Source organism: Callospermophilus lateralis, chromosome 7 (genome assembly GCF_048772815.1).
Source record: "Callospermophilus lateralis isolate mCalLat2 chromosome 7, mCalLat2.hap1, whole genome shotgun sequence".
NCBI lineage: Eukaryota > Metazoa > Chordata > Mammalia > Rodentia > Sciuridae > Callospermophilus > Callospermophilus lateralis.
In genome coordinates this window covers 112,057,312-112,082,209 of record NC_135311.1, presented here as the reverse complement: position 1 = coordinate 112,082,209, position 24,898 = coordinate 112,057,312, and the positions used below count along the sequence as shown (strand labels likewise).

Genomic DNA, 24,898 nt, shown 5'->3' with positions numbered 1-24,898 from the left:
ATTTTATTTATTTTTATGTGGTGCTGAGGATTGAACCCAGGGCCCTGCAGGTGCTAGGCAAGCGCTCTACCCAGCCCCAGCCCAGAACGCTTGTTTTTTAACACAGTGTTATTATTGAGAGAAGGTGGACACTTGGAGAAATGGTTTGGAACAGCTGTGACTATCCCTGTGCAAATAGAGGTTCTTCAGAAGAGGAAGTGGCAGAAGACCATATGATGAAGGCCATTAAGAAATACCAGAAAGGTCAGACACCTCTGTAAAGATGTAGGGAAATAAGGACACTTTAGAGTTAATTTGAAGACATAGGGCTTTGGAATCTTCTTGATTGATTTGGTACTATTGGACCTAAGTTTTGCCAATGGTGTGGGAGCAAGATTTACTTCTTAAATCAATTTACTGAAGAGCAGTCTTATTTTGAGGCTTAGACTTTCCTTCTGAAAATGCAGTTGAGCTGTTATAAGTGCTTCTCATTTACAGGCTTCTCTGATAAAGATTTTCTCACAAAGATTTCTTTCTTTTCTTTTTCTTTTTCTTTCTTTCTTTTTTTTTTTTAATTTTTGCAGTTCTGGAGATTGAACCCAGGGCCTTGTGCATGGGAGGCAAGTCCTCTACCAACTGAGCTATAGCCCCAGCCCTCATGGATTTCCTTGAGGGAGATCAGGAATTCATTCATGGGGTACAAAGGTGGGAGCTAAAGGCCAGCAAATAAAGATTTCTTTTTATAAAAAAATTCCATGAAGTTGTCTATGAAACATACACCCTTGGTTAAAAATTCAAGACTGAAAGGACCTTACCTAGCAAATAATATTCCCATCTATTATAAATAATGGAATATTACTTAGCATTAAAAGGGAATAAATTGTGGTAAATGGATGGAGATGGAGAATATTATGCTAAGCGAAATAAACCAATCCCAAAAAACTAAAGGCCAAATGTTTTCTCTGATTAATGGATGCTGATCTATTTGGGTGGGGGCAGAATGGAGGATCTTTGGATTGGGCAAAGGGGTGGGTGGGGAGGGTTAAGAGGATATAAAAGATGGTGGAATGAGATGGACATCATTACCCTAGGAATATGTATGATTGCATGAATGGTGCATCTCTATACCACGTACAATCAGAGAATTGAAATGTTGCGCTCCATTTGTGTACGATGAATTGAAATGCATTCTGCTGTCATGTACAACAAAGAGAAACAAATTAAAACAAATAAATATCAAAAAATCAGACTTGGAGTCCAAATCACCCTTTTTTAAAAAATAATAGGTAAAGATCTAACCTATACCTCCCTCTCTTCCTCTTCCCAATCCTTCCAAAGAAAGACATCATAATCAATTGCTGTCGAGGGAGATACATTGTGATCAGATTTCCTCTGTGGGTTGTCCCTTGGCTTAATGATCACCTGCACATTTTTTCTCTTGCCTAATTTTCCTTCCGTGTCCTTGGCTTTGTCCAGATGCTTTGCCATTTTATCTGTCTTATAATTTTCCTGCTGCAGCTCAGGTCTGTCATGGAATAAGCACTCTTCTAGACCTGAGTTGGCTCAGTTACTTTCCAGATCCCATAGTTTCTTAGTTTACACCTCATTTCATTGTGCATCATTTTCTAGTATCTTCCTAAGAAAAAGAATATGAGAGGTAGACTTTTTATCTCCACACATTTCTGAAATGGCCTCAATTTGGTTGCTAAAATTTTCCCTTAAGACGTTGAAGGTCCTGGGTCTTTGTGCTGATGCTTCCTGTGTTGCAGATGAGGAATCTGGTGTGTCTCATTCTTGTTCTTTTCTCTGGAAGATTTTTTTTTCTCCTGAAGATCTTAAACTTCACGATGACATGCCTTGGTGTGGGCCTGTGTTCCCTCTTTAACTAGGATATTTAGAAGGATTCAAGTTCTTTCCTGTTGGAGAAATTCCACTTGATAACCTAACCTTTCTGCCACTTTCTTTGTTCTGATTCTGGAATTTTTCAGAGGATGAACATCTACTAAGTTCATATTTTGGTCCTACTTTGGGAGAAACATTTTTTTAATTCTTTTTCTAATCATTTTATTGAATATTTAACTTATTTCACTTTATCCCCCACAAATTATTCTCTAATTGTTCTGTCTTACATCATTTTAGTCTTCTGTAGATGCAATAAATTATCACGTCTCTGAATTAGAGTTCTTTCAGGATTATTTCTCTTCATTCTTAAGTATAGCTTCAGTTATTTTTAAAAGAATGTTTTCTTCTGTTTCCTTCATTGTTTCCTCAGCTGCTCCCTTTCCCATTCCTTTTAATTTTGTTTTTGATACTGGGAATTGAACCCAGGGTGCTTAACCACTAAGTCACACCCCAGCCCTAAAAACTGTATATTTTTTAAGAAGAAAAAATTATTTTCACATTTTCTTCTTTCTTCTAGCACTTATTGGACACAAGGACATTTCTGGTTACCCAGGACACTGAGCTTCCAGAAGAAAATGAATGTAGTTTTTGTAAACCAATTTCAACTAATGAAACTCTGATCACACAAGTCATGCTTTTGGAAGACTCTTTTTTGTGCTCCTCCCTTCCCCAGTGATCTGCATTGGCTGCTGCAGTTGTACAAAGACAAGGCCCTCTGGGCACACAGAGTGGCCAAGGACGGATCTAACTTGATGGGTATCAGCCACTACATCTCCAGAAGCTACGTTCAGCATTTGGTGCTGTGGTGGCAGCAAACTTCTTTTCATGTGCTTAGTATCTCTTTAGGTACCGCTGCAGATTCTGGCTTATGACAGCTTCAAGATCGATTCCAAGATCACTGGCTCCTGTGTCTGTAAGGACCCTTCTGACTTCCCTAGTTAGATGTCCCCCTTCACTGTCATTTCCATGTGAGCTCTAACAGGAGGATGGGGTGTTGAGGGCCACAGACAAGTCAAGACGGCTCCTGGCACTTTGCCAGGAGGAGTGGTTTGAGAAGTAACGCCAGCGAGCCATTAAGATGATGGAGATTCCTTAATGACTGACTGCTGTGTCTAGATTATGTCAAGTTAAGCTGTGTATAATTATTAAGATAACGAGGATTCCTTAATGACTGATTGCTGTAACTGGATGATGCTAAATTGAGTCAAACTGTGTATTCAGTTAGTATATATACCTCTGCTGTCCTACAATAAAGCGGCTCCCGCTGTGTCAACCTTCACAAGTTGCTTGTCACCCCCCCGGTTAGTTTGCCCAGCCAGACTGCGGCAATGGGGGATTGCATCCCTCATGCCTTTCACCCTCTCCTCAGGGACATGCAGCACCTTAAGGTACAGGAGCCAGGGTTTTGTTCACATAAAGTCTAACCAGAACTTTGCACACCCCGCAGAGGTCCATGACCCAGATGACAATGCAGTGGGGGTGGGTGAGGGGTGAGGTTGCTGGCTACAAAGGCTGCCTAGACACTAAGCTGGCTGAGCCAGGGGCTTGGAACTCACCAGAGAGATGTTCCAGGCTGAAGCTTGGCTTGCCCTTGCCTGCATTTCTTGGGTTCCCCAGGTCAGACTTCTGGGCATTCAGATCCTGGCCATTCTGAACTGCACAGAGAGGAGGGACACCATCCCCAGAATGAGAGTCATCAATGGCTCAGTCTGGTTTTGGGAGACCAGAGAACAGCGGGGAGGGAAGGAAAGGGAGAAGGGAGGAGATAGCAAGGATGGTAGAATGTGATGGACATCATTATCCAAAGTACATGTATGAAGATCGAATTGGGCGTCAACCTACTTTATATACAGACAGAGATATAAAAAATTGTGGTAATATATGTATAATAAGAATTGTAATGCAAAACAAACAAGTACATGTATAAGACTTGAATTGGCGTGAACATATTTTATGCAAAGATATAAAAAATTGTGCTTTATATGTGTAATAAGAATTGTAATGCATTCCGCTGTCATGTATTTAAAAAAATAAAATCAATTTTAAAAAAAGAAGCTGGAAAAAAAAAAGAGAGAGCAGGGCACTAGAAGGAGGGGCTGGGAGGAGGAGTAGGGGCCATGACAGAGGAGTAGCAGGAAAGGGGAACAAGACGAATAGGCTGGTGAGTGGGTGGTCCAGAAGGAAGGGAGGAGGAGCTGGGCATGGAGATATTTAAGGTGGGGTAGTAGGAACTGGCACCACTAGCTAGAGGAGGGAACCAGGTAGGGCAAAAGACAGAGAGGGAGGCGTTGCGCTGGACAGTAGATGGAGAGAAGAAAGATGGAGTAGTCAGGGGAGGAAGGCGGGTTGGAGGAGGAGCTGTTGAAGGAACAGAGGGAGGAGGAGGCTGGGGTCAAGGTGGGGAAATTTGAGGGCGCTTCCTTGTCATCATTTCAAACACTGCTGGCTTCTCAGCTTGCCACAGTCATGGTGAGCAAGTGATCTCATGCCAGAGAGGGCCCACATCACCCCAGGACTGCATGCCCATTAGGATGCTGCACCCCCTGCACTTTGGCCAGTGAGTGGGTCTCACCAAGAGGCAGTGGTCCCAGTACCTTGGTCTAAGAGTGAGCATGGGAAACAACCAAGAGAAGAAATGGGGCTGTGATATTAGTCCCTGTTCTTGAGATAATGTGTAGTTTTGACGCTCAATGTTTAAATATCAATGAAAGTGTAGGACAGAGGTAGGAGCCTGTGGTCTGGGAGAACAGACCTGAAGCAGGAATTGGGAAAGTGGAAGAAGCCAGTGGCCCAGTTATTTAATTTGCCACATTTTCCAAAGCTCTTTATTCTTTTGGTGGGGGCGGGGGTGTACCAGGGTTTGAATTCAGGGGCACTCAACCACTGATCCACATCCCCAGCCCTATTTTGTATTTAGAGTCAGGTCTCACTGAGTTGCTTGGAGCCTCACCGTTGCTGAGGCTGGCTTTGAACTTGCGATCCTTTGCCTCAACATCCTGAGCGCTGGGATTCCAGGCACCACGTGGGGCTTCCAAAGCTCTTTCACATCATTATATCATGATGATGTCTAACTGATTCCACCATCATTCCTACCCCCTTGCCCATTATGAGTTAGTATCTTCATGTCAAAACATTTGGCCTTTGGTTTTTTGAATTTGGCTTACTTCACCTAGTTTTTTGAGGAATCTCCTCACTGCCTTCCAGAGTTATTGCACCTGCAGTCTCACCAACAATATACGAGTTAATTATTACTGTTTTTAATGACAGACGAGATACAATTGAATAGAAAATTAATAATCTAGAAATCAGGTCAAAGTGTGGTGTTCATTCCCTCACCCACAACCTATTTGTTGAAGACCAGTTTGTGGGAAGCAGGGTGCTATGTTCTGAGCAAACAGCAGTAAATTAGGCTGTCAGGGTTCCTGCCTTGGTATCTAGTAGAGAACTAAGAAGTTGAGCCACACACCTTTATTATTATGTGAGAGGAGGTACAGGATGCTTTGAAGGTAAACTCACTCTCAACTCTTTTGGACTCAAGAAAAGTGTTCTTTTAGAAACTTCAGTTTAAGCCAAGACCTGATGGATGAATAGGAATTAACAGTCCTTTGGGGTGGCATGGAGGGAGGGTAGGGTAAGGAGAGAGTGTAGGGTACGTGGAAGGTTTGATACAGAAAAGGCAATGACAGAAGACCAATTCATGTGAAGTGAAAGGAGGAAGATAGACCAATCTGAGATGAATCTAAGAAGGCCAGGAGGGTCAGATTGCACCTGGCCTCAAGTCAGCCCAACTTGTCTCCACCCAGCATATCTGAAACTCACTTCTCCTCTAGGGCCAGAAATCTTCTAAGACAGCACTCCTGCCCCTGTATTCAGCTCACCTAATACCATGACTATGGTTTCCAGAGGATAGGGAAACTTTCTCATGATTCAGTAATGGGGTATACCCCCAAACTCTTTCCCTTCATCCCAATTAAAGACTTTAATTGCTCGGTTTTGCTGAACACCAAGTCTGTGGAACAAAAGGAGACGAAAGATATGATGTGCCTGGAAGACATTTCACAGTATCCTGTTATATCAGTGGGTGGTCTCCAAGGACCCGCACAGAGTTGTGATTAGAGGCTGAAGGGGAGTGAGAACTGGTGCGGCCAATGTTTAGGACCATGGCCAGCATGCACTTTTGAGTATTGTTTCTCTGTCCTTTTAGGCAAACTCATTCTGTGACCTTGCCCAGCCTGTCACCTTGAGGAAAGCCCTCTTCACGTCCTTGTTCCGGAGGCTGTAGATGATGGGGTTGAGAAAAGCAGAGATGACATTGTAGAACAGAGCCAGCTTCTTGTCCTCTTCTGGGGAGGCCTTAGAGCCAGGCTTCATGTACATGACCATGGCTGGTACACAGAACATGGTGACCACAGTGATATGAGAGGCACAAGTGGAGAAGGCCTTCAGCTTCCCCTGTGCTGAACGGATCTTCAGGATGGCGATGAAGATGTTGACATAAATGATAAGGATAAGGGACAGTGGGATCAGTATAACACTAAAACCAAGGATGAAGTCCACCCGGTCATTGAGTGAGGTATCTGCGCAAGCCAGCTTTAAGACTGCAGGAACTTCACAGAAGAAGTGGTTAATCTTGTTGGGGCCACAGTAGGGCAGGCGCATGGCAAAGACGGTGTAGATAAGAGCAGAGATGACACCCCAGAGTCCACAGAAAATGACCATTACCCCACATAGCCATGGGCTCATGATGACCTTGTACCGGAGTGGATGGCAGATGGCCACATACCTATCAATAGACATCATGGCAAAGAGCCAGGACTCAGTGACACCTAATACCAAGAAAATGTACATCTGAGCCACACAGCTAGAAAAAGAGATGGTCTTCTCCTGGCTGGCCAGATGTGCCAACATCTGGGGCACAGTCGTGGTGGTATAGCCCAGGTCCAACATGGAAAGAATGCCAATAAAGAAGTACATGGGAGTGTGAAGGTGGGAATCCAGGCAGATGAGGATGGTAATCAAGCCGTTGCCCAGAATAATCAACAGGTAGATCATCAGAAAGATGGAAAAGAGCAGGGGTGTGGTTCTGGGATCCAGGGAGAAACCCAGAAGAATGAATTCACTCACAAAGGACTGGTTGAGCTTTTGCATTGTCTTTTACCACTCAATGAAAAAGAGAGGCACCAATTTAGACAGTGGACTTGTCAAGATATACACTAAGAGCTGGGGTTACTTAAGGGGTTAGGTAGTGGCTGGTGTCAAATTCTGATGGAACACCATAATCTCTAAGCTCTCCCTGGGCAAAGAGACAACCCACCTTACCTGCTTTTATCTTTTTCACCACTTCCAGAAGATTTATGAAAAGGAGATTTTCTTATCTGGGGTTAGCTGGGTCTCAAATCCACTAGTAGTTTCCCATCTCAGCCTCAGTTTCTTCTGCTCTGAGATGAAAGCATTGGGCAAGCTGATCACTAATTCCCCTTAACATCCAGTTCTCCTTCATACACCCAGGTATTTAGAGCTTACCATTGGTGTGCAGACCCCATGCAAGTTGGCAAACTTCAAATGCCTGAAACCGGAAGAGAATCCACTTACTTATTGCAAATACATAAATTAATTTTCTAATTTAATTTTACCCTTAGTCTTTCATTAGGCAAGATGAATCTCTGACTATCCACTCACCCCATTTCAGGCTGCAGTGTATTAGATCAAACATTGATTTCCCAATCCTGGCTGTATAATTTGCTAAATGACCTTGAACAAGTCATTTACCCTCCCCCCCCATCCTTTGATACTGCTTTGAACAAGTACAAAATTAGAACAAATATCTCTTTGTCACAGATTTCCTGCAAAAATTGAAAGATATTTGGCCCAAAAATCATCACAGAAAGTTTAGCGTGTAGTTGATGCTCGGCTAGTGCTACCTGCATTTCTGAGTGATTCTCCTTACATAAGACTGGGATTCAGATCCAAGGTACACAAGCAAACGTCCTGAGAAGTCACTCCCCCATCCTGGATGCCTGCAGTCAATTAACCCCCCACCAGTGCCTACCTCTGTTTCTCCTACCTAAGAAGCCAGCGTCCCCTCCACTCTTTCAGCTTCTTACTCCCTCTTAACTCTGTCTGAGCTTGAGTCAGTTTCTTCATGGGAACAGGGAAGGACACCTCTCCAAAGAGATGCCATTTGCATTGCTGATACTTGAGGAATGGAGCAACCTTGATGGTGCTGGGGTTACTCCTTTCCCTGGCACTAATTGATCTGATCTCCAGCCTGCTTGTTCTCTAATCAGCTTCTTCTCTGAAGCATTGGAGTGAGAGGCTTCATAAGAACCTTGTGCCTACATTCAATAACTTAGGTGGTTTCTTCACTTTGGCCAACAGAATTGCACACAGTCTAAACCTCTTATGTGCTGAGGACCTTTGTGGGACCTTCACAGATCTTATCCAATAGCTGCCAGGTAGCTGGAAGACCATTGTTTTTATTAAATCTTATTTTTCACCAAAAAGCCTTTATAATCTACATTGTCTCTGTAGGCTGGCCTTAGCTTCTCTACCTGCACAAAAGATAGTAGTACCTGGGCTAGGTGTCTTAAAGAGACAAACCACATGGCAGAGTGGAGGCAGCTGGTTCTGCTTGAATCTTGGCCCTGACTTCACTGCTATGAGACTTGGGCCATTAGCGGATTTCTCCAGGTCTCAGCTGTGAAAAAGGAAAAACACATTTTTGCGAGCCACATTCTTCCTATGAAGAAACATCCCAAGGATGTCAGAATTTTCTACCTTGAAGCTTAGAGTGGGAACATGTGCTGCCATTTCTCATTTTTCACACAATGCCAGTGAGTAGGATTTTCTTTGAGGGACTGGTGTTTAGGAGGGTCTAACCAGGTTGAACTGTGGGGACATTTTGACCATGGTCAAAATGGGACTGCTATCTCTAAACCAGCAAAGTGACCCTGTTCCACGACCAGGAGTTTGAGTCAGAAACAGGCTCCCTGGGTCCCCACCCCTCCTTGACTCTCCCAAAAGTATGAAAACTACTTGGGAGAAAAACTACCCAACTCTAAAGCATAGAAAGCAGATACCCCATGTGAGGAAGAACAAGTAGCAACATTATTACCTACCATGAAGAGCCTGGACTTTGTGCCTTTGAACCCAAAATATATAATTCAGCTTGTGGGACATTCCTTACAGCATGCTTGACATTCATTCTCTCTGAGCCACATTGTGACAGTGAGAAATATAAGGTAGGGATCATCATCACCATCTCACAGATAGGGAAACTGAGGCTCAGAGAGGGAGTGTATGGGAGAAACAGAATCTCACTCATTCTTCAGTAGCAGTAGGGTTTTCCAGCAAAACCAGAGCTCACTAGAACTCAACCAGTCAGAGCCCTCGATTTACAGAATGTCTTTTAGTCCTGGATTATTAGGTCAGAAAGACAAATCATGAGCACATAGAAGCTTGTACTGAATTTAGTGTATATATATATATATATATATATATATATATATATATATATATGCACATGTGTGTGCACATGCACACACACACACACACAGTAATTGATGGCATCTGTGAGAGCAATCCAATCAAACCAGTCAGGAACTTGGGAAGACCCCTCAACTCCTATCTCATCCCCTACATCCTATCTGTCCTCAGGGTCCATTGCTGCCCCTCCAGAATGCCTCCTCCACCCACCTGTCCCTCCACTATCCTACTGCCAATGTCAGCTTAGACACTTAGCGTCTCTCTCTCTCTCTCATGGACTCTTATCTCAGTTCTTCCACTGAACCTCTGCCCAGCCTGTTCTCTGCACTAGCCTTCAGAATGCTCTTTCTAAAACAAAAATCTAGTGGGGCTGCTCCTTCATGAATCTGCTGGTGAAAGGCTAAGAGAGTTAGGACAGCACCTCGGCATTCCTTCAGGCCAGACTTGGTTTTGGTCTCCAGGTTCCCAGGCAGGTTGGTGGGCTCTGTCCTTTAGAGAGATCTTCAGCAAGTACAGGGCTGGCCTGCAAAGCCTCCCACTAGTCCTGGAAGCCGTCTTCAGAGAGGAGACATGGACACTGATCTGCAGTTAGAGACCCATTTCTTCTGGCATGATGGGGGTTTGGGAAAGAGTTGAGATGAGGACCCAGACCTCCTGGTTGCCATCTGGTCAGCCCTTTGGGCCCTGTCCTAGCTGAAGGCCAGCCTTGGTTCACCTGAAAATTCTACAGGTTGGACACGTGCCCACTGAGCAGCTTGGCTCTGCTGTCATGTTTTCCTCTGTAATGTCCTTACTGAATACAGAGCCAGGCACATCATGACACCAATAAATACTTACTGAGTGATCTACATACTGGGAGGTTCTGGGAAGCCAGGACAAAAGAAAAAGGAATGTTTATATTTTCTTTCTCTTTTTAATTTTCCTTCCTGTTCCTCAGAGTTCAAGAAAAAAAATCATTTATGCAGGAGGTCACCAGACCCTCCGAAGAAATCATGCCATAAGTCCATGGATGGGTTGGGAAAGCTGGTACTAAATATCATGGATCTTTCTCCTCTCTCTCTCAACTATGTCCCAATAAATAATAATAATTCTAATAATAACAGTTTTCTATGTGCCAGGAACTATAACATCCATGTGCTTTACATGAATTATTTTACTTTATCCCCATAACTGGAGTAATAGTTGGAAGATTTAACAATGAACGTGGTCACCCCCCAGTCAGCACAAACTGCTGCCCTAGGAAACAGGGAAAGCTATAGCAGCATGTCTATGAGCTGAACAGGAGTCCTGTGAGGTGGGCATTTTTACTATGTACATTTTATAGATGAGGAAAGAGGTGTCATGCCTTGCCCAGGGTCACAGCTGTCAATGGAAAGAGTGTGGTTGGCTGATCCTGAAAACAGGGCGCCCTCCCTCTCTCACCACTTATCCACTCACTTACTGGCTCATCCCTGCCTCCTCCAGAGTAGAAGCTTCCTCCAGAAGTAGAATGCAAATGAAAAGGGACAAGAGGAGCAGAAATTGTGGCCCCACAGCAGAATGAGTAAAGCTGGGACAGGCCCAGCAGAGGCAGGAAGGGAAGGATGCCAGGCTTGTTCTGAAGGCTGCCGGGGCTGCCCTGCCCTACCCCAGCCTGTGCGTCCACTTCTTCCCCCTGCTCTCCACACCATCATCTCCTTCTTGGCCAGCTGCGTGAAGGGAAGAGGCATTCTAATGGGAAGCCAGAGGCCAGGCAGGTGGGCCAGGGCTGGCCCTTCCCCACAGTCCTCTCCAGTCACATCCATATTCCCAGGGAGTCCACAGTGTCATCTGGGAAGAGGAGAGAGGGCTGGCTCAGGGGTATGAGGGTAAGTGGGGGCAGCCTTCTTTAAGTTCTGACACCTGCAATACCAGAGAGAAGACCTGGTGGCAGCCCGGCACCATCAGGAGAATCTGGGAGACGAAAGACAGAGTGGGGAGAGAGGGGAATACCCTCACCTGAGAGCAGCAAGGATGGACCAGGGTCAGGCCAGAGAGCCGGGCTGGGCAGAATAGAGACACAGAGGCCAAGTCAATGAGCAGAAGGACAGACGAGGAGACACAAAGGACCTCAAAGTCAGGAAAGAGCCTCTTGTCTAGAAAGGGATGGAAGCTGGAAGACAGAATCCAGGGGTCAGGCATCTGATCCCAGGGAGCAAGCGGTGAACTTCCAGGGCCCTAGCAGCTGGCTCAGTGGCTGCCACCTCCACACAACCTCCTGCAGGAGCATATCTTTCCTGGCTGCTTGAAACCTGCAGCCTCCCTGAGCATTGCAGGCAGAAGCTGTCCTCAGAGTCAGATGCAGCCCCAGTGCCTCAACCGTGATGCTTCTCCCCAGCTGAGAAAGGCAGTTCTAGTGCTCCCCACAGCCTCTGTATCTGGGAAGGGTCTGGTCTGAGGTGGCAAAACCTGGGCAGGAGTCTAGAGCCAGCAAGTTCTGGCTTTTTCTCTCATCTGCTCTGGGTTGCACTCACCTCCCTCCATCCTCAATGCCACCCCACAGATCTGCTCTGAACAACTTCAGAGATGCACTAAACTTTGGGGATAGTGACAATCTTGAAAGTCAGCCCCTAAAAGGGCATCTACACAGCCTCACCAGAAAAAGATGCTCCAATACTATTCACCTACCTCCAGGTACAGGGCTCTCTGCCTTGGTCAAGGACACTTAGGAGACTGTGGCTCTGCCCTTCAGAAAAACCCTTTCGTACTGAAATAAGAGCACGCACTTACTTTGGTGTGTGCTAAAATCAGTGATGAATTCTCTAAAGTACCCTGCTCCCCATGCTCTGACCTCCACCCTCCCACCCCAACACCTCTCCTCCGGCCTCTCCAGTCTGCATGACAATACAGTAGCCCTTATCTGCTCTCACCTATGTCTAGGAGGGCGTGTGGGGTTGTCTGGGTCTCCTTCTCTCCTCTTGTCCTAATCCTGCACATAATTCCCAAGCTGGATCCTTGTTTCCACCCAACATCCCCAATGCCAGATGGCAGCCCCAGCAGACACTTCCACCCACAGCCACAGGGATCATCACGCCCTTCTGCTCAGCAGCTAATGGCTCCCAAGAACAACCTCTGGGGAAGCAGCTGCAGCAGCACAGGAGCCAAGGATCTGTAGTTAGACTTGGTCACTCTAACCAGGACAAGTCACGTGGATTCCCAGAACTTCTGCTTCCTCTATAAATTGGAACTGTGTTCCTTATATCATAATCATGCTTGAAATTTTTCTAAAAATATTTTATTTATTTATTTATTTTTATGCAGTGCTGAGGATTAAACCCAGTGCCTCACACAGGCTAGGCAAGCACTATGCCACTGAGCTACAGCCCCAGCCCCAATATTTGCAATTTTTTGTATAATCACTATGGGCCAGACAGCTGATATATCTTAAATTTTGCAGTATCATTATCTCCATTTTGCATACACAAAAATGAAAACTTGGAGCATTAAGTGTTCTGTGTGGAGCTGGGATTGCGAACAGTTTTGTTTGACCAAAGCTGTGCTCCTAATCAATACTCCACCCAGTGTCATGATCCAGACAAGCCAGGTGGAGGATACTGAGGATCAGAGAGGTAAAATAACTATCCCAGGTCAAACAGCTGTTCCAGGTAGCTGAGATCCCATCTAGGTCCCAGGGACTATACAGTGCCTACACTGCACTCTGCTTAGGGGTGGGATGATGGGCCAGGACCACCCAATCTCTAGCCTAGAGGGAGAGTCTGCTCTAAGCTTTTCTGATGGCTGGGTTACCTGCAGAATGAAGGCCCTCAGCCGGATTCCAGGATTCCCAGTTGCTCCTGAGGTCTCCACCTGAGCTGCAAGTGGAAAAACCAAGCAGGAAATAGACAATCCTGATCCTCAGTGGAGAGGTTTTCCGCTGTGAATTCCTTTATGCCTGGGATAATCCCTACTCAATCTGTCCCTATTCCTGAGTTACAGAAGTGGAACACAGTAAGGTGGAAACATTACCCTTTAGTTCCATACATCAAATTTCCATTATGATTTCTTAATGTTCCTCTCCGATTTTTTTCTATGTCTAAACAATAATGGATTTTTTCTTATTTGGTTGGTATCATATTTTATATTTGATTTTATTGTGACAGATACTAGTTGGTTGACTAACCATTTATGCCTTCTTTGGTGATACAGCATGTTCCTTCTGACAACATTTTTTAGAGCAATCAATACAATGTGAACTCTCCAAGCTCAAAGGACAGCTCTGTTTCCCTTTTCCCAGAATCCTTCATGTCAAGGGAAGATATAGAACCTAGTCCTGTCTAGTGAGATGTAGGGAACTATATCAAGGAGTTTTTGTGAAAAATTCTTAACTTCCTAACAAAAGAGATAGACTAAGTGTGACATAACACCATCCTTCAAGCCCTCTTTCTTTCACCATGAATACAGATACAATGTCTGGAGTTTGTCACACCTTCTTGAGTCCATGAGGAAAAAGGCTCAAAGAATCACAATGGTGTCCTCAAGACTTCTTGTTATGTGAAAAAAACAAAACAAAAATGTGTTTATCTAAATCACTGTTAGTTGGTTTTTCTGTTTATTTTTGCAGTCAAATTCTAATGGATTAAATATTCTGCCTTTTGAAAGATGTAATATTATATGATAATTAGTTTACCATCTACTTACATATTCTTCGTAACTATCATTTTCAAATACTCATTCACCTATTTTTGGATATATAGTTTTTATCTCATTTCTTCCCTATTACAAATGATATACTGCCAAATTGGACATCATGGCAATGTAGCAAGATTTTTTTTTTTTTGCAGTTGTCAAAAATTTCCATTTAATGAGGAATTTGTTATTACATACTCATGGTATTGTCAGAGTAGAAAGACAGGACTGTTATCCAATCTGATGACCCAGACAGTTTTCCTGGACATCTGAGCCAAGTCTTGAAGGTCAAAAAAAGAGCTTTTTTCTTTCTTCAACAAAAGTCAAAATCAAATAAAGTTACAACAAATAAGAAGGCTAGTAGAAGGGCATGTTCAACAAGATTCGACCATGATACAGTCAGAATCACCTAGCATGTGGGGAATTCCACAGGACATTTGTTTTTTTCAATTAACAAATTACAGGTGATGAAAGAACAATCTAAGGGACTGGGGCTAGGGCTCAGAGGTAGAGTGCTAGCGTAGCACATGCAAGGGCCTGGGTTCGATCCTCAGCACCACATACAAATAAATAAGTTAAATAAAGGTATTGTGTCCAACTACAACTAAAAGATAAATATTTTTAAAAAATAAAGAACAATCTAAAATTATAGAAGACTTATGTGTTCTGTCAGTTAATCATAATGTGTTAAACTTATTTGGGTATTGGGTCACATAAATAAATAATAGATAAAAATCTGTTCATTTATGTGCAAATGGAATTTATGAGACAGTTGGATGTTTAAGAACTACTGGCTTGTTGATTATTTTAAGTAATTTTTAAAAGATGAAAATAGTAATGAAAGAGTAATGAAAATGTCCTTCTATACATAAACTGATTGAGTTAGAGTTATAAAATATAAAGATGCCAGTTTCAGAATTTGTTCCCCACCAGGTGAAGTTACAGGAACTGGAATTACTCGTCTTCCTATAATAACCTTTATAAAATTTATGAAATAATGTTCTCCAAGACATGGGATGTGAGGCAGCAAGTGATAGGGATCTATGGGAGAAGGAAAACCATTGAATTGAGCCCTAGGATTTCTCCGGGTAACTGCTTAAAAGAATTGCAAGCTGTGCTGTGGGGATGGAGGTCTCCTGCATTGAGGAGATAGAGTGGGGCGGTTGAGGTGGCTGGAGCCGACTCCAGACTTCAGCTGAGTACTGATCGGCACCTGTGTTTGGAAACAACCAGAGGATGGAGGAGGAAGGAAACAAGTGTATACAGGGGGAAATACAAGGCTGAGGCTTAGAGAGAACATTTCTCAGAATTCACACAGAGCCAGGGATAGACCAAATGCAACTCTGGTCTCACCTAAGAAAACCTAAAGTAAAACTCTAAAGGCTCAAAATATTTACAAGTAACTGGATTGCATTCCAGAAAAAAATACTCGAGTATATTTAGTAAGAATCAAAAAAAATCCCCATTAGAGCCGAATCCACAAGATTCAAATATCTGACCAACAATAAAAAATTACGAGGAACATAATGAAGCAAGATGTTACAACCCATGACAAGGAGAAAGATCACTGGTTAAAAATGACTTTTAAAGGTATACAGATAATAGAAAAAGTATCCAGGGATGTTAAAGAGTTATCCTATCTATATCCCATATGTTTAAGAAGACTGGAAAGACTGAATGAATACAAGTCTGAGACTCACAAGCAATTGTAAGACTATACACAGAGGACAACTCCAATGTGTTAGATGAGAAATGCCCGAGACTAACTCTAGATTAGAAACTGCAGGAGAAAAGATTAATATGGTTATGTGACAACAAAAATACCAAAATGAAACCCAGGAAGATAAAAGACTTTATAAATGAACCAAGCATCAGTGAGCTGTGGCACAGCTTCAACTGGCCCAACACATGTTACATAATTAGCCTTCAAAGAGGAATAGAGGGAAAACAGGAAAGTATTTGAAAAAATGATGGCTCAAAATGTTCCAAATGTGAGTAAAACTATAATCCCACAGATCCAATTAAGGCTCAATGAAAAATACATATGAAATTATAACAAGACACATCACAGTCAAATTGCTTAAAACCTGTGATCATCTTTAAAAGGCCAGAAAACAAGGCGTATTACACTCAGAGGATCAAGGACAGCCAACGTCTCATCAGTAATAACAGAATTTTTGTCAAAAGACCATGAAGCAGAGTCTCTAAAGTTCTGAAGGAAGAAAAATATCTGTCAAACTAGAATCTTTTACCCAGAGGAAATGTCTTTCAAAATTGAAGTAAACAATTAATTTTTCAGATATTCAAAAACTAAACGACCTTGACATAAATATATCTAAAAAAATCACCAACTATTTGGAACTAAAAACATACTTCTAAAAAATCTATGAATCAAATAAAAATATTAGAAAATATTTGGAACCAAAGAAAATAAAAACAATTTAAAAATTGTGGAACCAAAATGCCTATATTGAAAAAGAAGAAAAATCTCATATTAATGGCTTCTGTTACTACCTCAAGAACTAGATAACAAAGAACAAGTTAAATTCAAAGTAAGAAGAAAAAAGAAAATAATAAATATTAGGAAATCAATTAAATGGTACTGACAAAAACTAGAGAAAAATCAAACAAGAAACCAATGTTTTTATTTTGAGAACATAAATAATACTGACAATACTAGGAAAAAACGGTAGAAGATACAAAGTTCCAGTATCAGAAATGAGAATATCATTATAGATTCTATAGATATTAAAAGAATAATAATGGAATATTATGAATAATTTCATTCTAACACATTAATAACTTAGATGAAATGAATAGATTTGTTGAAAGACATTAATTACTAAAGTTCATTGGAAAAATTATATGAACTGAATAGTCATAGATTTATTTTTAAAGTTGAATTCATCATTAAAACTTTTCACAATGAAAACTAGACCCAGGTAGGTTAACTCATGAATTCAAGCAATCATTTAAGGAAGAAATAAGAAATATTTCAAAGTTTGAACAAACTCTTTGAGAAAATTTCAGAGGACGCAGTCAACTCATTCGGTGAGATCAGCACCATCCTGACATCAAAACCAATAAAATATTTTACAAGAAAAGAAAACTATATATCCATATTTCTAGGAACATGGTAGAAAAATTATTAACAGAAATTTCACAAAATAGATCCAACTTTATCTAAAAAGATTAATACACCTTGCAAGTATTAGGTAAAGAGAATTAAGCTGAGAGGCAGAGAAGTATGCTGGAATGGAAACCAGTCTCAGTGGGATATAAATCTGAGCTCCAGCCCCATTGGGACCGTTTCCTAGTTGTGTGACCTCAGGCAGATGAAGATGATGATGAGGGTGACGATGATGATAAGTTCTCCCATTTCTTCAGTACATGCTACACTCACGTTATCAAATGTTTTACTATCTAATCTCACTTAGTTCTCCAATCATGTGAACTTCATATTATCCAATTTTTACATTTAGGAAGCTAAAGCTTAGAAAGTTCAAGTGAATTTCCTGAGCTACCAGTAGAAACCAGTCTGGAATTTGAACCTATATCAGGATTCAGTAAGGTAATAACTACAGGGCTGTTGGCACTGCCTGGCACCTTCGACATGGGCCGTATTTCTAAGCTCCCTTCAGTTCATGGTGTGGAGCCCACTCTTGGACATTAATTCCCAGGATGCCAGATTCAAGAGGTTCCTCCTCTTTTAGAAGGAAAGGAAATGATCATCAAGTGGCCACTGCCTCCTCCCACTTGCTTGAGACCTGTGTGTCCAGGACAAGGGCCTTCTACTGTGGATCCAGGCATCCAGCTCCTGCCCCTGTGATATGTGTCCTGGCTCCCCACTGGAAAAGGAACATACTCTAATAACTGCCCTCTTCTAGTTAGGATAGCATCTACCATGGCTGATCTCTTCTACAGAGCAGAACCTGTGCTAATCACTGAAACATGCACAGCATTATTTTGTGTCCTAAATATGAATAAAATGAGATTCAGGAAGGGAAAGTGATTTACTCAAGGTCATATGATAGGAATTGGTGAAGTCAATGTTCAACCCCCCCAAACTGTCTTTTTGTTTTTGTGTCATATGATAAAGAGAGGCCCTGTGTCTTCTGGTGTTTAAGAACCCTGATCTAGGGAAGGAAATGATGCATGGAGGAGCAAACAGTTAAGACAGAAAACGTATGAAAGTATATGAGTATATTGTGCAAAATACACCACATACACCCTAGTAAGTCCTGCCCCATACCAGACAGCTACCAGGCTCATAGCCTCCTAATATAGGAAGCCATATAATGTCTGATCCTCTCCTCTCAGATGACTTGGTCTTGCGAGGACCCTTCCAGTGACTGGGACATATCCAATTCTGCCCCTCAGTTCCCATTCTGTGGCTCAGGCCCTGCTCCTGCACAAAGATGTCATCTGATCTGAATTCTCAACAGTGATTTCTAGCAAGGTAAAAGTATTTCCCATTGGCTTTAAGTGCACCAGTACCAAATTGGGCTTCACCCTACCTGAACTCCTCCTTCATCATCACACCCTTCATAATTTGAATTCTGGATATGATCAAAAGGACAATAGATAATAAGTGTTGGTGAGACAAAAAGGAAACCCTTCAATGCTGTTATCTCATATATGGAAACTAATCCAAAAGAAATGGGGAGGAAGGTATAAAAAAAGAATAGAAGAGAGATCAGTGGAGTAGACAAAGGGGAATGAAGGAAGGGAGGAGGAATCGGAGAGGGAAAGAATAGAATGAATCTGACCTAACTTTCCTATGTTCATGATTATGCCACAGTGAATCTCACCATCTTGTAACTCTACAAAAACAAACAAACAAACAAACAAACAAACAAACAAAAACTATAATAGCAGAAAGATCAGTAGAGTAGAGGGAAGGAAACAGGAGAGAGGAGGAGGGGAGGGAAAGGGGAAGTACTGGGGACTGAAGTAGAACAAATTATATTTCTTGCTTTTATATTTATGTCAAAATGAATCCTATTGTCATGTATAACTAAAAACGACCATTTAAAAAAAAAAACAGAAAATCTGGTCTACATACAAAAAGTATACTATTCAACCTCCAAAAATAAAAAATCCTGACATTTTCAACAACATGTGTGAACCTGGAAGACATCATGTTGGGTAAAGTAAGCTAGATACAGAAAGACGGACACCGCATAACCTTGTTTATATGTTGGAATCTAAAAAAGACCAACTCACAGAAGCAGAGAGTAGAGGGTGGTTAGGAAGAGCTGGGCTCCCGGAACTGGGGAGGCGTTGGTCAAATTTCAGGTGGATAGAAGGAATAAGCTCAAGAGATCAATTGGACAACCTGGTGACTTTAGTTAATAACAACACACTTTACGCTTGAATCTCACTGAGAGCAATTTTTAGTGTTCTCATCACAAAATAAATGTAAATTAATGTAAAGTAATGCACATGTTAATTAGTTCTCAGTTGCTGGATGGAGCCATCTCTCACTGTTGGTCCCTACCTCCTGTCCTTGAGGCAGCTCCTTTCTAGTGATCCCTACCCTGCAGCAGTTAATGAGGCCAAGCCAGTTAACTGCCACTCTCTCTTGGACTTCCAGACTCTGAGCATTCCAGTGGGGAGGGTATCCTCAAAGTGGGTCAGAAGGTGGCTGCACATTTCCCTGGCCTTTGACCTCTGGCTCCTACACTAGCCTTTGGACATTTTACAGCTTGACCACACACCCTGAAAACCAGCACTGTGCCTCAGTCACAGAAATGCTGTAGTAGGATGATTTGAAATCGGACAGATCCATGTTCACATTTGGGCTGTACAATGTATCTACTATGTGGGGTGAACTAGCCACTCAATTCTTAAAGTCTCTGGGCCTCATTATCTAACAAATGGCCTACCAACCTGCTGTGAAGGTTAATGATATTATGTGTAGTGCCCACTGTATCTAACAAAAGTTGGTGTTCAATTGTAGGTATTAAGATATATTTATACCACAATGAAGTATGTGACTTAGGGTGGTTACCTAAGGATACTAGGTCTTCAATAAATGGTAGTTATAGAATACTAGTAACATTATTAGTTGCCCTTATATTATCTATATCCAAGCCTTATTTTTTTTTTTTACCTCTATTAGATGTGTGACCTTGGTTAAGATGTCTGTAGATGTTAAAGTGTTTGGGAAGGAAACAAAGCATCTTACTTGTCTTATTATCATGTCAAAAAGGGATGTGGCCATGCAGCCAGAGGGACTCCTCCCTTCTCTGTCTCAGTGGGAAGAAATTTCAGTTCCCAAATGGAAATTTCCAAAGAATGCCCAGCTCACCAGCTCCAGAGACCAAGTCTGAAATGTCAGGGGCATTAGACTTGCTGGCTGTATCTTCTTCCATCCAGCCCAGGGCTCTGTGCTGAATTCACCAGCACAGACAAGAACTCTACCAGGCTTTTCAGGGGTTAGAAATCCACTCTTCATCCCATTCGGATATAAAGAGGGCTCCTGAGTCTACCAACCAGGAGCCCGTCTCTACAGGGCTGCTTTAGGCCCAACACACTTAAGAGAGGTGCAGAGCTTCCCCATGGAGCCACTGTGCCGGGGAGAGGAAGATGGCTGCTTTCTACTGAGAAGCACAGAACTAAGAGAAAACAGCCTGCTGTGGCTACAGGAGTGAAGGAAGCTGCCCAGGCAAAAGAAGCTACTCAGGTCATTTGTAGGTATGACTGAGGAAGGGGTGGAGGGAAGTTTCTGCCCTAGACATCCTCCAAGGATGGACAACGGGGACCTAACCTTCTCTTGCACTCACTGGGGAGGAGGAACAAGAACCTGCTCTTCCTGGGCACGGGTCCAGCTCCAGCTCTCTTCCATGGCTATTTCCAGACTTGTGCAGGTCCCTGTCAGCAGCACACCCCTCTCCTCTGCACGCAAAGTGTGTCCTAAGTCTCTCTAGTGGGAGCCCTGATAAGGCATCCTCTCCCTTCTTTACCAGAAGTTCAGAGGCTGGGAAGGAGCAGGGAAACCTTGCTAAGTAGAAATTGTAGAGTGGATGTGAATATGGAGCTTTGCTAGTAAGAGAGCTTGTTGTAGTTGTTCCTTTACATGTGCCTTTGCTAGAGGCAGTGGGGCGCAGTGTTTAAAGCTCAGGTGGGCTGTGCAACCTCAGGCCCAGATTTTAGTTCTGGTCCTGCCACTTATTTATTAGTTTGGTAGAAGGCAGAGCAGAAACTGGTCTTAAAGCAGAAAACTTTTATTGGAATAGGGCTCCAAAAGCTGTCTGCCAGCCCCTGTTCTAGCCTGAGTGGATTCTTACAAATCTTTCCCCAAGAATCGACATGGATGTGAACCCCAGGTTTTTCCAAGTCCTGAACAGGTAACTTCCTTGTACTAGATACTATTGAAAGATCTTAAAGAGAAATGGCTTCTGTCCACAGCCTAAGATAATACACACATAAAAGAAACCATGAAGGACTGGTCAGGTAAGGGTGAGGAAAACCTCAGCTGGACCTCGAAGGTCCACAGGATCTGAGGATGGAAAGGGGATTAGAAGAGGCATTCCCCACAGAGGGACAGCTAGAGCAAAGTGTGGTGAGCATACATGGCAGGTACTGAGAAAGCCATTTAGCTTGGAAGATCTGTGACTCCACCAGGAGGAGACCCCCGGACTGTCCATATTAGGATCCCACAGGTGGTCATGTTGCTAGCATTGTGGCTCCGAAGTCTCACCGAGCTACTGGAGAATCATACTGAACTGGTTAGAACCAGACTGAGAGCGGCCTTGTATTTGATCAAGAAGGCATGAGAAGGGCATAATAGATGAAACTGCCACTGCTGGTGCGTGGACAAGGAGGCCAGTGGGAGGCCTCTACCAAAGTCCAGGTCTGGGATGTGGACGAGTAGAAAGGAGAATGGGGCACATCCTTATTCTCAGCCCTCACTATCTTAACACCAGGGACCATTCCTCAACCCCTGAAAGTAGCCCTCTCAGTATCCAAGGCTCTGAACTGTGTTCGGTCCCCCTCTTATCTTCACAAACATTCCTTACCTGGGACACTTTTCTCCTCCATCCAATGACTGATGTTCCTTAAAGTTCAGCACACACATCTCATACCATCTCCTTTTGCCCACTCAACCACAAGCACCTGTTGCATCTTCCAGACCTCCACCATCATCCCATGGCAATCGATCTGCACCACCATGTTTTCAGCCCTGTCCTCCAGGACCTCAGAAATTTTAAGTTACCCAAGATCACACAGCAAAATCATGGACGAAGCTAGGAGTAGACCTTAACTCTTCTGATTTCCAGATTCATTTCATTTACACTAACTGCTTTTATTTGCCTCATGTTTTATATTTTGCAAAATGTCTTGACCTACAGAATCTCAGGTTTGCTTTGCCATAACCCTACGTCATAGATGTTTCATTTTTGTTTAACAAATGGGTAGATTGAGTCTCAGAGGTGAAGGGATTTGCCCAAGGTCACACATATATCTGAGTACAAGAAACAAAGTCCAGACAGGCCTCAGGGGAACTGGGAGTAGCAGTCAGGAACCAGGGCCACTGACGACTTGAGACAGTTCAGGGCTGCAGATCTCTCCTCGCTGCTTCCCAGCATGTTTTTATTTTCGTTGTAAACCATCATTTTTATTAGATGAGCAAAACGTTGCCAAACCAATGACCTTAATTATTAATATATAAATGCCATGAGACATTTAAGCTGGTAAACATACCCATACTAATCTTGTCTAGAGTTAATTTGCCTGATTTTTTAATGTGTTCAGAGAGGTCAACTATAACCTAGGTAGTCAATATCCGAATTATCACAATTTCTAAATTAATGTACTTTAAGTGTATTTGTCTGTAACCTAAAGTCAGTAGTAAAATTCTGTTTGTTCTCCCAGCTTGTCTTTTATCATTTCTCTCTGTGGCTTTAGGTCCCTGGAAACTTAAGGTTGCCACCTCACCAGCTGTAGCTTCCCTCCCCATTTCATCCAACTCAACAAAGTTTTGACCAAATCCAGGAAAGCTGCTATGTGTGGCTCAGCTTCTGTCCTTTCTGTCCCTGCTCCCCCAACACCAGGGACAGAACAGGGACGTGCTTATCTCTCCTTAACAGGCAGATCACTATGCAGCGCCTTGGCAAGGAAAACCACAGTTCAGTGTCCGAGTTCCTCCTCCTGGGCTTCTCCAGTGAGTCACAGGTCAGAACGGCCCTGTTCATCTTCTTCCTGCTCCTCTACCTCATCACCCTCCTGGGCAATGGACTCATCGTTACCCTGATCTACCTAGACTCACGCCTCCACACACCTATGTACTTCTTTCTCAGTATCCTCTCTCTGGTGGACATGAGCTATGTCACCACCACTGTGCCCCAGATGTTGGTTAATATGGCACGTCCAAGGAGGACCATATCCTGGGGTGCTTGTGTGGCCCAGATGTTCATCTTCTTGGTCCTGGGCATTGCTGAGTGTGTCCTCTATGCCATTATGGCCTATGACAGGTATGTCGCCATTTGCTCCCCCCTTCACTATTCCCTCCTCATGAGCCGTCTCGTCTGTATCAAGATGGTGACAGTCTGTTGGTCCATTAGTGTCACTGGGGCTCTCATCTACACTGTCTTCACCATGCGCCTGCCCTACTGTGGCCCCTACAAGATCAACCACTTCTTCTGTGAGGTCCCTGCTGTCCTGAAGTTGGCCTGTGCAGACACATCCCTCAATGACCGGTTGGACTTCATCTTGGGTTTCATCCTACTTTTGGTACCTCTCTCCCTCATCCTGGCATCCTATGTCCGTATCTTCGCCTCCATCTTAAGAATCCGCTCAACCCAGGGAAGGCTCAAGTGCTTCTCCACGTGCGCTTCCCACATCACTGTGGTCACCATGTTCTATGGGCCAGCCATGATCATGTACATGAGGCCCGGCTCCTGGTATGACCCAGAGAGGGACAAGAAGCTGGCCCTGTTCTACAATGTCGTCTCTGCCTTCCTCAACCCCATCATCTACAGCCTCAGGAACAAGGATGTAAAGGGGGCCTTTCTGAAAGTACTTGGAGGTAGAGGGACAGCTCATTGACCCAGGATATTCCAGAGTCATCCCTAGTCACTGGCAGACTGGATGGAATTCATGTGGCATATTAAAAACTCATCCATTCTAATCAACCTGTCTTCCCAGAGCTGTGAGCAACTAGGAGAAGGTGTGGCCACTCCTAAATGGAAGGTCCCTCCCATTGTTGGAAAGCGTACAGCTGCCACCATCAAAGACTCAGCTAAGCATTGAAGGCAAAGAATCTATTTATAAATACTGTGTCCTTGAAGTTCATGGCCATTACTTTATTGTTCTCTCCTTACCTCTGGAAGTTCATGTCATCTCAACATGATCACAGCCAAATGTTCAACATGCACACAAACTTTTCTTCGTTATAAAGGAATTGGGGATGAAAAGGACATAAAGAGTAAGCAAGATTATGTAGAGACACAGTCTTGTGTTACTGTTTGATACGCAACTTATACACAATATTTAACATTGCCTTTTGCACGAGATGCCATAAAATATGGACTAGAATCATTTTAGTCATACCCATGTAAAAATATAGCTAATGATTGGCGTAATCTGGGCTCAGCTTATGAAAATGACTCTTACCTGGTCAGTTTAAAATTTATGATTTAAATCCCACTTTTATTTAAGAAAAAACATATATATATAATATATATTTCTAATGGAAAAATAAATATGTATCATGCATATCTATATCTACATACATATACAGAGAATGAGAAAGATAATGGAAAATAATATAACAAAGACTCTATTTTCTCCAACCCAAAGTAAACACTTGATAATGTTTGTCATGTTTTGTCCAAGCCTTCCTTCTTTCTTCTTTTTTAAAGGATTAGATAATAATAATAAA

General features: G+C 42.9%; 2 protein-coding genes across 2 annotated transcripts; one reads left to right on the top strand and one right to left on the bottom strand.

Annotated features, from left to right (window-relative positions):
* Window positions 1-6,081: 6,081 nt before the first annotated feature.
* Window positions 6,082-7,029, bottom strand: LOC143404493 (olfactory receptor 2A12-like). Its single transcript, XM_076862609.1, has one exon. The coding sequence runs from the start codon at window positions 7,027-7,029 to the stop codon at window positions 6,082-6,084; it is 948 nt and encodes a 315-aa protein (XP_076718724.1).
* A 16,086-nt stretch (window positions 7,030-23,115) lies between these two features.
* Window positions 23,116-24,063, top strand: LOC143404492 (olfactory receptor 2G3-like). Its single transcript, XM_076862608.1, has one exon. It carries the CDS (start codon window positions 23,116-23,118, stop codon window positions 24,061-24,063), a length of 948 nt encoding a protein of 315 aa, XP_076718723.1.
* The last annotated feature ends 835 nt before the right edge of the window (window positions 24,064-24,898 follow it).